This window comes from Apium graveolens, chromosome 6, assembly GCF_009905375.1.
Source record: "Apium graveolens cultivar Ventura chromosome 6, ASM990537v1, whole genome shotgun sequence".
Lineage (NCBI taxonomy): Eukaryota > Viridiplantae > Streptophyta > Magnoliopsida > Apiales > Apiaceae > Apium > Apium graveolens.
The window spans coordinates 22,099,766-22,112,076 of NC_133652.1; the positions used below are offsets into that span (position 1 = coordinate 22,099,766).

The 12,311-nt window shown below is 41.9% G+C and overlaps 1 protein-coding gene across 1 annotated transcript; it reads left to right on the forward strand.

Moving 5' to 3' along the window:
* Positions 1–238: 238 nt before the first annotated feature.
* Positions 239–1,966, forward strand: LOC141664746 (uncharacterized). The gene is made up of 2 exons (XM_074470700.1): positions 239–1,656; positions 1,723–1,966. Exons 1-2 carry the CDS (start codon positions 239–241, stop codon positions 1,964–1,966), a joined length of 1,662 nt encoding a protein of 553 aa, XP_074326801.1.
* The last annotated feature ends 10,345 nt before the right edge of the window (positions 1,967–12,311 follow it).

Sequence of the window (12,311 nt, forward strand, 5' to 3'; positions counted from 1 at the left end):
ATATGATGGTACTGGCGACCTTGATAATCATGTCAGGACATTCTCTAATTCCCTGTTGCTACAGCCCGTGAATGACGTTATTAAGTGTTGGGCCTTTCCTCAAACCCTATCGGGTATGGCTCAAAGGTGGTACAGCCGTCTGCCCCCAAATTCTATTGGATCTTTCAAGGACTTGAGCCAAGCTTTTATCAAGAAATTTATAAGTGGTAAGGTACACGAGAAGAGTTTGGCTTCTCTCATGGGCATAGTCCAAGGAGCAAAGGAGTCCTTTAGAGATTACCCGAACCAATTCACGAAGGAGGCTTTGAAGGTCCCTGATCTTGACGATAAGGTAGATATGATAACCCTACAACAAGGGACTAGAGACGAGTTCTTTAAGATGTCCCTAGACAAACGCCCTTCTGAAAGCATGCTACAGCTCCAGGATAGGGCCAGAAAGTATATCAAGGTGGAGGAAACTATGAAGAAGACAGCTGTGAGTAATGAACCCGTTGGAAACAAGAAGCGGAAGACGGATCAGGAGTACGATACCAAGGACAATTATCCTCGAATTGGAAAAAGCTTTGACTCCTCTTCTAAAAAGAATCAACAACCAAGGTTCTCTAAATTCGCAAGGTTGAACGCTCAAAGGAGCCAAATACTGATGGAAATTGAGAAGAACAAAGAGTTCAAATGGCCGAAGCCACTAAGGGGAGACCCCAAGAAAAGAGACAAGAGTCGATACTGCAGGTACCACAAAGATGTTGGTCATCATACTGATGATTGTAAGAAACTCAAGGATGAGATTGAGTATTTGATCCGAAAGGGAAAGTTCGGAAGTTTCACCAAGGGTGAGGATGGCAGAGACCAAAAAAGAGATAATGACCGAAGAGATTATGATCGAAGGGTTAATGACAGAGACCATAACCCACAGCCCCGAGGTTTAGTAATCAATATGATCTCAGGAGATCCTACAGCAGCTGGGACTACAAGGAATCCTCGAAAAGGTTATGCACGAGAGGTGATGAGCATAGTTGAAGAACTATCTAAGCGTTCTAAGTCAGAGATGACACTTGAATTTGGTGACCCGGACCTTGAAGGTTTGAAATTTCCTCAGGATGATCCTCTGGTTATTACCCCGATAATTGGAAATTATCTTGTTATGAGGTTCCTAGAGGATAATGGAGCTTCCGTGGATATTCTTTTTCATGACACATTTATAAGGATGGGCTACAATAATTTTCAGTTAACTCCATCTTACGCGCCCATCTATGGGTTTAACCATATAGAATGCAAATTCGAAGGAGTAATACAACTTCCCGTAACTATCGGAGAAGAGCCCAGAGAGGCCACACAGATGTTGAACTTTCAGGTTGTTAAGGCAGCCTCTACTTGCAATGCCATCATGGGTAGAATTGGGATTCATACTTTTAAGGTCGTGCCTTCAACCTACCACATGGTACTGAATTTCCCAACAACGAACGGTGTTGAAGAGACGAAAGGAGATCAGAAAATGCCCTGCAGTTGCTATGTTGCAACACTTAAGTTTGATGGAACTGGGAGGCAGGTCCTACCCATAGAAGACATGGATGTCCGTGAAAATGAAGAACTTCGAGGAAAGCCGGCAGAGGACTTAGTCCCTATTCCCCTAGACTCCTTAGACCCGGAAAAGGTCATGTATATTGTAGCATCATTAGAAAAGCCCCTGAAGGGCTAATTGATAACTTTCCTACAAAAGAACAGTGATGTGTTTGCTTGGACAACAGCTGATATGCCTGGGATTGACTCGAACCTTATAACTCATAGGCTGAATGTTGACCCAGCTCGAAAGGTTATGAATCAGAAGAAGAGAACTTATGCCCCTGACAGGCTGGAAGCCATTAAGCAGGAGGTCGAGAAGCTCCTAGAGTCTGAGTTCATTGAGGAAGTGCACTTCCCTGAGTGGTTGGCCAACCCCGTAATAGTCAAAAAAGCCAATGAGAAGTGAAGGATGTGCATCGACTTCACTGACTTGAATGATATTTGTCCTAAGGATTGCTACCCACTATCAAGGATTGATACCCTGATCGATGCCACTGTTGGACACGAGATACTAAGTTTTATGGATGGCTTCAGTGGTTATAATCAGATTAAAATGCACAAGGATGACACCCCCAAGGTATCTTTCATAACTGACTTTGGTGTCTTTTGTTATCTTGTTATGGCTTTCGGACTCAAGAATGTAGGAGCTACTTACCAAAGGTTGGTAAATAAGATATTTGCCCATCTAATTAGGAAGACCATGGAGGTCTATGTTGATGACATGTTAGTCAAAATCCTAAGCAAGGACGATCATATTAGTCACCTCGGAGAGGCATTTGAAGTGCTGAGGCACCACAAGATGATGTTAAACCCCACCAAGTGTGCTTTTGGTGTTGGGTCTGAAATTGTTTTGGGTCACATGGTCTCTAAGAGAGGAATAAAGGCCAATCCTGACAAAATTAAATCCATTCTAGACATTGAGCCACTACGCTCTATCAAGGATGTTCAGAAGCTGACAGGAAGAAACGCAGCTCTAGGGAGGTTCATCTCCAAGTTTGGAGATCAATGTCTGCCTTTTTTCAAAACCCTTAAGAAGGTGAAGAATTTTGAATGGACAGTTGAGAGCCAAGAGGCCTTTGAAAAACTAAAGAAGTACATGACTGAAGCCCCGTTGCTGGACAAACCAAGTCCGGAAGACACCCCATATTTATACCTAGCGGTACCTGAAGAAGCCGTGAGTGCAGTCCTCATAAAGGAAGAATAGAAACTGTAGAAGCCTATATACTATGTAAGCAAGGTGCTCCACGGAGCAGAGTCGAATTACTCCACCACAGAGAAGTTTGCACACGTCATCATCACAGCCTCAAGGAAGTTGAGACCATACTTCCAGGCTCACAAAATCGAAGTCCTGATAGACTAACCCTTGAGGAACATTCTTCATAGCCCGAAGGACAGTGGAAGGCTCATCAAGTGGGCAATTCAGTAAGGAGAATTTGACATCAAGTAAAGGCCTCAAACATCCATCAAGGCTCAGGCCTTAGCAGACTTTGTGGTTGAATGTACAATTAACGATGAAGAAGTCGGGGGCAAGAGATAGTAACCCCAGAAGGAGGAGAGAAAGAGAAGGATAAATAAACGACCCTGAAAGAGTATTGGGTTCTCCATTTTGACGGAGCGTCCAAAACAAAATCTTGTGGTGCGGGTCTAGTCTTGCAAAGCCTGATGGGTTCATGATTGAGTATGCTTTGAAGTTGGACTTCCCAACTATGAATAACGAAGCAGAATACGAAGCATTGATAGCCGGCTTAAGCTTGGCTAGAGCCGTGAGGGCCAAAAATCTTAAGGTCTATGAAGACTCAAGACTTGTAGTTGCTCAAGTCAATGGAGATTTTGAGGCCAAAGATGATACTATGGCCAAGTACCTGAGAGTTGTGAAGGGAATATTGACTCAATTTGATGAATGGTACGTATAACATATTCTGAGAGAGGAGAATAATATGGCTGATGCCCTATCCCAGTTTGCCTCGTCCGAAATCGAGAAATATCCGAGAAGCATCTACTTCTAGGTCCTGAAGACCCCTACTATACATGTCATAAATCTGATAGCACAGGTTGGTATGGCAAGTTATTGGATAGGCCCGATCAAAACCTAAAAAAGGTCCCCGACGATACCCAGGAGGCACGCAAGCTGTCGGTGAGAGCATTGAGATATTCATTGATTCAAGGCTTTCTCTACAAAAGGTCCTTTTTCCATACCTGAAGTGCTTGAGACTTCTTAAAGCAGAGGAGGCGCTTAAAGAAGCCCATGAATGGATTTTGGACAACACTTGAGGGGCAGTGCCCTCGCTCACAAGATAACTCGATTAGGATTCTACTGGCCAGATATGCTAGCCAATGCAAAGGCTTATGTGAAGAAGTGTGACAGGTGCCAAAGGCACGCCCTAATAGTACAACAGCCCCCAGATAGGCTTACATCTATCAGCACACCCATCCTTTTTGTAATGCGGGGAATGGATATCCTTGGGCCATTTCCTATAGCATCGGGACAGAGGAAGTTCATTATGGTAGCCATAGACTACTTCATAAAGTGGATTGAGGCTAAGGCGTTAGCAAGATAACCATCAAGCAAATAGCCCAATTCTTCAGAGAGAATATGATATGCCGATCTAGGATCCCACGCATCCTTGTCACAGTCAATGGGCGGCAATTTGATAATGCATATTTTAGAGAGGATTACGACGATAACAACATAGAGCTTCGCTTGACCTCGGTTGCACATCCACAGGCAAACGGGCAGGCAGAGGTTACTACCAGAATCATCCTTGATGGACTTAAGAAAAGGGTTGAATGCTCAACGAACACTAGAGCAGATGAGTTGCTGCCTATACTATGGGCATATCACACCACCTGCAAAGTAACAACTAAAGTTACCCCATTCATGTTGGCTGACGGAGCCGAGGCCATGGTGCCCCTTGAGTTAACACATGGATCTCCTAGAATCGAAGCTTATGAACCAGAGACCAATGAAGAAGGCATGAGACTCGCTCTCAATCTCATTGATGAGGTCAGAGATGAGGCCAATTCCCGTAATGCAGAGCATCAATGAGAAGCCTCCCTCTATTACAATAGAAGGGTTAAATAAAGATTCTTTCAACAAGGAGACTTGGTTCTAAGGAAGATTGAGACATCGGGAGTCGGGGAGAGAGGAAAGCTATCCCCTAACTAGGAAGGGCCTTATAAGGTCAGGAAGACATTAAGACGAGGATCCTACAAGTTGGAGACCCTGAATGGTGACGAAGTTCCCTGCACTTGGCTTGCTTCAAACCTGAAGGTTTATTATGTTTAGGAAGTTTGTGATATGTTCCTAGTACTTAGTATTAAGTTTATCAATAAGGTTGACGAAACCATTTTATGTAAAGGTTGAACCCGTTTCTCAAAGATATTATATATTTATACAAGTTTATTTCTATCATCTTGTCTACCAATTTATTTAAGTATGAGCATCTAAAGAATGCAAGTCCCGAAGGACCAAATGCCAAAAATAAAAGACAAGTATGAAACAAAATCAAACAGAATGCATAAATAAAGATCCCAAAGGACCATAAGTTATATCCCGAAGGACCAATAAGATACAAGTCAATATAATCTGAATAAACAAAGTCTAAAAATATAGCCACATGCGGCAACCAAAGCCATGCAAGGCCATAACAATCACTCTTCTGAAGATCCATCCTCCTTGTCATTCCCTTCTTCTTCATCCTCTTCCTCATCCAAACCTGCCTCGGAGGAGGAGTTGTTGCTCCCTGCAACCGGCTACATGATTCTCCCGTAAAAGGCTGCTTTGGAGCTGGGGCTACCCGAAGGGGCCTTGCCCTTGGAACCGGAACCCCCGCGACTGAAATTGGATTGAGACCGCATGCGGGAAGTCTCGGGCACAGACCCGAAGGCCTGTCCGGATGGGTCCATAACAGGTAACTCCCAGAGGCAAGGGAGGAGACTCGGGTCGACCACGTCCGAATACATGCCATAAACATCTTTGACTCCTCTCTTCCAACCTAAAGCCAGGTTAACAGGGCGCATCTCATCTTCGTGCTCATATATCATCTTAGTAAATGCTGAGGATCTATGGTATGAGACCACGAGCTCTTTCCACTCCTTCTTCCTTTTCTCCTCCACTTTAGAGCACTTCCTCTCTATGGCAGCAATCTTACCCTCCGCTTCATGGGATTTAGACTCCCATTCGTCCGAAGAGATATTCATCTTGTTTATTAAGGTCTGCAGCGTTACATAGTCACTTCTCATCTTTATGCTCTGAGTGGAGGACGCGGCGAAATAAGTATTGTCCTGACAAGGAGAACATAAAATGAAGTTATAAAAAGTTTAAGTCAGAAAGGATGAGTCTCCAAGCACAAGGCCTTGGCCGACTAGACACCCTTGGCCTGCAAAAGGTCCTGCCCCTAGGCCGACCGGCCTTGGCCGACCAGCATGAAATGGGGCCCTTTGTCCGAGCAGGACCTCCTGTACGGGTGGTTCGTTTAAAAAATTTCAAGTTCTAAAAAAAGTGTACTTCAACAAAAGTTTATACAAGTTGAAATGTACCTGATACAAGGTTTGAGCCCCCGGCATCTCGGCTTCAAGTAGTTTCTCACCATAGGAGACAAATAGAAGGTCGGGAGGAGTAACACAGTTCTTCGACCACTCGAGGGCTAGGCCCGGATTGCTAAGCACCGAGTCCTTCATGGAGATACCCTAAGAAGGTTTCCAAGGGATTCTTGCAATCCCGTTGAAGTCTTTGGCCCTCTTCTGGCCGGATCCAGACGCTTCAAGGAAAGCAGGTTTCTTAGGGACACGGTTTGCTTGCTTGGCTGCATCCCGAGACATTCTTCCCGTGACCACGTTGCTCTTGTTGACCATGGAATCAAGAGCCTCAGCAGCTGAAACAAGATGAAAAGAAGACATATATAAGAATAAACTTGCATAAAGTTAAGTAGAATAAAAATAAATACCCTCTTTAGAGAGGCTGCTAATGTCGGCCTCAACAAGCTTGATTTCTGTGATGAAATCCCAATAGGGGGTTCTCCCATCATCATCAATAAGGAGGTCACGGGCAAGAAGCTCGACATCCGAAAGGTGGAAGATGTAATGAGAGCTGTCAACCCCGCACTCTCCATCTCTCTATTCTAATACTACAAACTTCTTATTCCAGTTGTGGATTGAGTCATGAAGAGAACTCATGTTCACTATGTGAGGAACATGAGGTCTATGTTGTATCACGACCCAGCCAGGTCTGTTCTGAGGAGAAGCTTTCATCGGAAAAGATGCTTCGGAATATTGTTACGCTCAATGGGATGCCCAAGTCGTGGCACCTCACTATGAAGAAACTGATAAAAGCCCACCCATTGGGGTAAAGCTGACACGGATGGATCTTGAGCTTGGCTAGAGCCTCGAGATAAAGGGGTGCATATAAACCTTATCCCGGACTTCAGGGTTACCTTGCACACAAATAGTCTATGCGGACTGAGATTGCATGTCCGATCGCTAGGCTTAGCCTTGCGAACCTCTAAATATTCAGGCCAAGAGTAACTTGACCAAATATGTTCAACATCCCCTTCATGAAGCATACACCTGTGGTGGAAGACATCTAAATGGACAGTACTTGGGTACTCGTCCGCCCTTTCGTCCAGCATGCTCTTCAGACTGTTAGAACAACGATTAATATAGAAAGGTGAAACAAAAACTATACCTTGTAGATAGCGAATTGTAGCCCACTTGTGTATAGCCTCCTTCATGGAAAGGGAAGATTTGCTAAGACCTTGACCTTGAGACATTTTGAAGGACTTGAAAGAAGCTGGGAGCTTGTGAAAGGCTTAAGAGAATTTGAGAAGTTGAGAAATGAAAGTGTGAATGATAATGAACACTTCTTATCTTCTTTTATAGGGAAAGAGCTACCTGCTACAGCAGGTCGTATCTCTTCCTAGTATGCGTTAGCAGGTACCTCTCGAAAGAACACCGGAAAATGGTGGAGAAAAATGATCGAAGAATTAAAAGGGAGGGCATAATAAACGAAGAAAGCGATGCAGGATACTGCTTATCGTATTAGTCCTCCGAGAAAAGCCTGGATGAGGCTAAACACAAGTCATTAGTCTTAGCTAAGGGCTGATTAAACTAATCACCATAATTAGCAAAGCTTATAAAGATTAAAACAAGATTAGGATTTAGCTGAACAAGTTTCGTGAAGACCAGAGTACTCACGAGTACGAGAAAAGAACGTTCTCCCTATGACTAATCAGACTACCCTGCGGGAGACCCCCAAGACCTACTAAGAGCAAACCTGGCCGACCAGGCTAAAAATGGAGCCTTTCTGGCCGATCAGGAGCCTCTGTAGAATAGCCCCGATGGCCCTAAGCCCTACCAAGAGCAGTCCTGGCCGACCAGGCTACAAATGGAGCCTTTCTGGACGACCCTCAGCCTCTGTAAGATAGACTAGAGGGCCCCAAGACCTACCAAGAGTAGACCTGGCCAACTACGCTACAAATGGAGCCATTTTGGCCGACTAGGAGCCTCTGTATAGCAAACCTGAGGTCTTCTGAAGGTTTCCGGAGACCCTCCTATAAAATTTTTTGAAAATTCAAAGTAAGGGTTGACCTCCAACGGAAACAAGTTTCGGGAAGACTGGGACGTCCAAGAGAACGAGTTCCACAAAAATCAGAGCGTCAACGAGAACAAGTTCCGTGAAGACCAGAGGGTTCACAAAAACAAGTTTCGTGAAGAGTAAAGCGTTCACCATAGCAACTTCGGAGAAATTTTCCTCCTGATCGATCAGACCACCCTGAGAGTGACCCCAAGGCCTACCAAAAGCAGGTATGGCCGACCAGGCTACAAATTGAGCCATTTTGGCCGATCAGGAGCCTTTGTAGGATAGCCCTGAGGCCTTCTGAAGTTGTTCTGGTGACCCTCCTGTGAAATCTCTTGAAAATTTCTTGAAAATGATAACTCTCAGCGGAAAAAAGTTTCGTGAAGACTAGAACGTCATTGTGAACAAGTTCGTTGGAGTACAGAACATCCTGTAAAACAAGTTCGAACAAGTTCGTTGGAGTACAGAACATCGTATAAAACAAGTTCGAACAAGTTCAATGGAGTGCAGAACGTTCAGCAGAACGTTCAGTAGAACGAGTATAGAACATTCAGTAGAATGAGTACAAAACATTCGCTGAAACAAGGATGGAAGAACCACAAGGGACTCTAGGACCACCATGAGATTAATTCCATGGATGATCAAGAGCAAGAAAAGCCTAGTAGGATATATGAAGAGCTTGAACACGGATAGAAGGTTCTGCAAAAAAATTGGGACAACCACCCCTGGCCAGCAGGGGACAGGAGGTCCTGCCCCTAACCGACCAGGCTTGGCCGAGAAGGTTACAGTGAGGCCTTGAGACCGAGCAGGACCTCCTGTAGGCTGGTCTAGTGGGTCCTGCAAAATTCCGGCGACCCCCCCCCCCCCCGCAATTTTTTTTTGTGAAAATGGGGGGGGAATGGAAAAAAATCAATTTTTTATAAATTTACAGGATTTTAAGATTAGCCCCAAATAGGGACGATTAGTGAAATTTAGCTCCGATAGGGCCGATTAGTGTATATTACACGTAACTAACCTGAATAAAGGGGAATTAGTGGCTCATGTGATGAAATTATCCCCAATTAGGGCCGTTTAACCTATTCACTCATGTGATTAGTGAGAATTAGGGATAATTAGTGTCTTAAGCATACTAATTAGTCCCGATTAAGACAAATTATCCCCGATAAGGACATATTATCCTCAATTAAGGCCGATTAACACATTCAAGCTTAAAATTAGGCTCCTTTGAGCCTAGTTAGCAGCTTGTACATGGAAATTAGCTCCGATTAGGGCCGATTAGTCTCGATTAGGGCATGTTAGCAGCTTCCACCCTGTAATTAACCTTGATGAAGGTTAATGTGGGTGATTAACGCTCGCTTTTTAATCTCGATTAAGACCGTTTAGTGTCGAACACCATTCAATTAGCCTGTACAAAGGCCTCAATTGTGTGTACTCACACTATATAAGTCGTTGTAAACATGTAGGTCGCTCCACACTTTATGATAAACTGTTGACACCCATGCAGGGTCAAAATCATGAATGTTCGACATCCATAAAGGGCCGATATCCGAGAAGGGCCAAAAGTAACCTGAATCGCGAAAAAACCATTATAACTTCCACGATAACTCGAGCAGTATTCCCGGAAGTTGGGGGCAAATGATATGGATAGAAAATACATCATAAAGGCACATTCAATGTCATATTAATTATACTTGGGCTTCTTTTCCAAGGTCTTGTGCAGGCATGTCTGGTCTAAGCTCATAACAGAATCGAGACGACCCATATAGTCAAGACCCACCAGCAGAGGTCGTCAAGGTCCACGAACATAAGTTGTTCACGGACTAGGCCCAATACGAGTGTAGGAGCAAAGACATATGTCTGAAACGGACTCAAAGTCCTACACAGAAGGTTCTATAGTTCCTTCTCTTATAGGACTCCTAATTACCATCTAAGTTGGAGACTTGTCCACCAAATCTCCCAACACAAGTCTAACCTTAAACTTACCTTTATATAAAGGGCTCCACCCTTCAATCTAGAACTACATTTTTGGCTTGAATCTCTACAACAGAGAGATACGTAGGTATCTTGCAAGGACCGATAGTCCCGAACGCGAGAGCAACCATTAAATCTCGAAACTCACAAATCCTAACATTAATTATTAACACACTCTAGTTTTTATTCCACAACACTGGTAGTTATTTTGATTAGATGCGGTTAGGTGTATACATATACCCCGTTTATAAAATCTAATTCAACGGCTTATATGCTAGTTACCTAGTTATCCAATAAAAAAGGTTATCAGATGCTTGGGGTTGTAAACGAACCGAGCTGATCGTTAGGCTCGACTCGACTCGACTCGTTTAACTCGACTCGACTCGTTAAGTAATCGAGCTCGAGTTCGAATAAGAAAATATGTGCGTTTAGCTTATCGAGTCGATCCGAGTTTTACAAGTGGTCGACTCGAACTCGACTCGATATTGACTCGAGATCGACTCGACTCGTTAAACTCGACTCGAACTCGACTCGATAAGCAATATGCATAAAAAAATCTAAATATATATGAGCATGTTCTATCTCTACCCGTATCTTCCTAATTGGACTGCGCTTAAATTTTATTTTATTTGGGTTGGGTCTTATTTGGACTCTAATTGGGAAAGAAGACCTAAAAGAATTAAAAAATTAATGACCAACTCGAACTCGACTCAAGTTCGACTCGACTCGAAAAGTTCGTGAACAACTCGAACTCGACTCGGTTGTTAACAAACTCGAGTTCGAACATGAAAATGTGATCGTTAAACTTTTCGAACTCGACTCGACTCGTTAAGAAAAAACTCGAACTCGAACTCGTTAAGGAAAAAACTCGACTCGGTTCGTTTACAGCCCTAGATGATTCTGACTATATATATATATAGCTATTATTGATTAAAATAATTAAAATTGATAAATCAGTCATCAATTTTAATTATTTTTTAGACATATTTAGTAGAATAAAAAAGCATGTTAGCCCAATATAAAGTAAAATTTTGCATATTATATGTTTTTTTTGCCATTAGATTAGTTTAATATAACCAAAAAAAGATAAAAAAAAAAAAATAATGGCATACATATACACAACAATCAGAGAAATAAAGGTGACTGTGTTCTTTTCAATTTTCTTACACTTTCATATTTTACATTCAAAACTGTAATAATATACTACATTCTTTGTATATCAACTGTCACAAAAGAGTTTGAATGATTTACTAATGTTGTCCAAACAGGCAACATTGAATAATAATGATTTAATTAAAGATTTTGCACGTTTAAAAATAAAGAACAATAATTTATTAGTTTTAACTTGAATATTTTACATTTTATTTATTAATTCAAATTATTTTTACTGTTATAAATTTTTGATGGAAATTTAATTTATTAAAATATTAATTTTTTTGATGCAAAACGATGAGGACCTCCGAAACTGGGGACTCCTGTCAGCCTGAGGTTAATGTTTTTAACCGTGGTCTTTCTTAACTTGATTCTTCACCCTTCCTTTAGCGGTGGTTGCGGTCTCGTATAATTTTTGAAATTGAGATATTTCACCTTTTTAACTGATTTATTACTCTATCTTGTAGACTTCCTCTATTATATATATAATTAAATTATATTTTCTTAATATGAATAAAAACTCAGAAAAAAATATGAGAAGGATGGCGGATATAATTACGAAGAGAACTAGCAAAATGGGTTCAATCCAAATTTTTCTAAAGTTAAAAAGCTTTATAAAAAAGGAAAGGAAAGGTTGTTCCCAAGAAAATATAATTCTACACAATAAGGCTAATTTCCGTACATTGCAGGATAACATATATGCTATTTTCAGTTTTATTTAATTAATAATTAAATACTAGGTATTAGTTCCCATAATACTTGATCTCTAAAATTTTAACTATGCTATCATACTGTCACCAGGAATAGGATAATGCTATTCTGCGACGTGGATAAGAGTGTACCAAATTGCTTTAATTAGTAGTGATAGAGATCGTGTAATGTTCAAAATTTATTTTAATTCGACGTCTGCAGGACCCCCTTAATATACATTTATACCTAGCTCCTCCAAAAGACCGTCATTTTGAACATTTCATTCGATTCCCATATATCTATATATAGCTACTAAAATAACAGCAATAATGCAATTTAATAATTTGGGCTGCAAACGGGCAAT

What these genes read in the sequence shown, in the direction of transcription:
- LOC141664746 (XM_074470700.1), top strand. Translation starts at nt 239, where the DNA reads ATGGGCATAGTCCAAGGAGCAAAGGAGTCCTTTAGAGATTACCCGAAC. An exon ending in TTAGACCCGGAAAAGGTCAT is followed by an intron (nt 1,657 to 1,722) that starts GTATATTGTAGC and finishes ACAAAAGAACAG; the next exon opens with TGATGTGTTTGCTTGGACAA.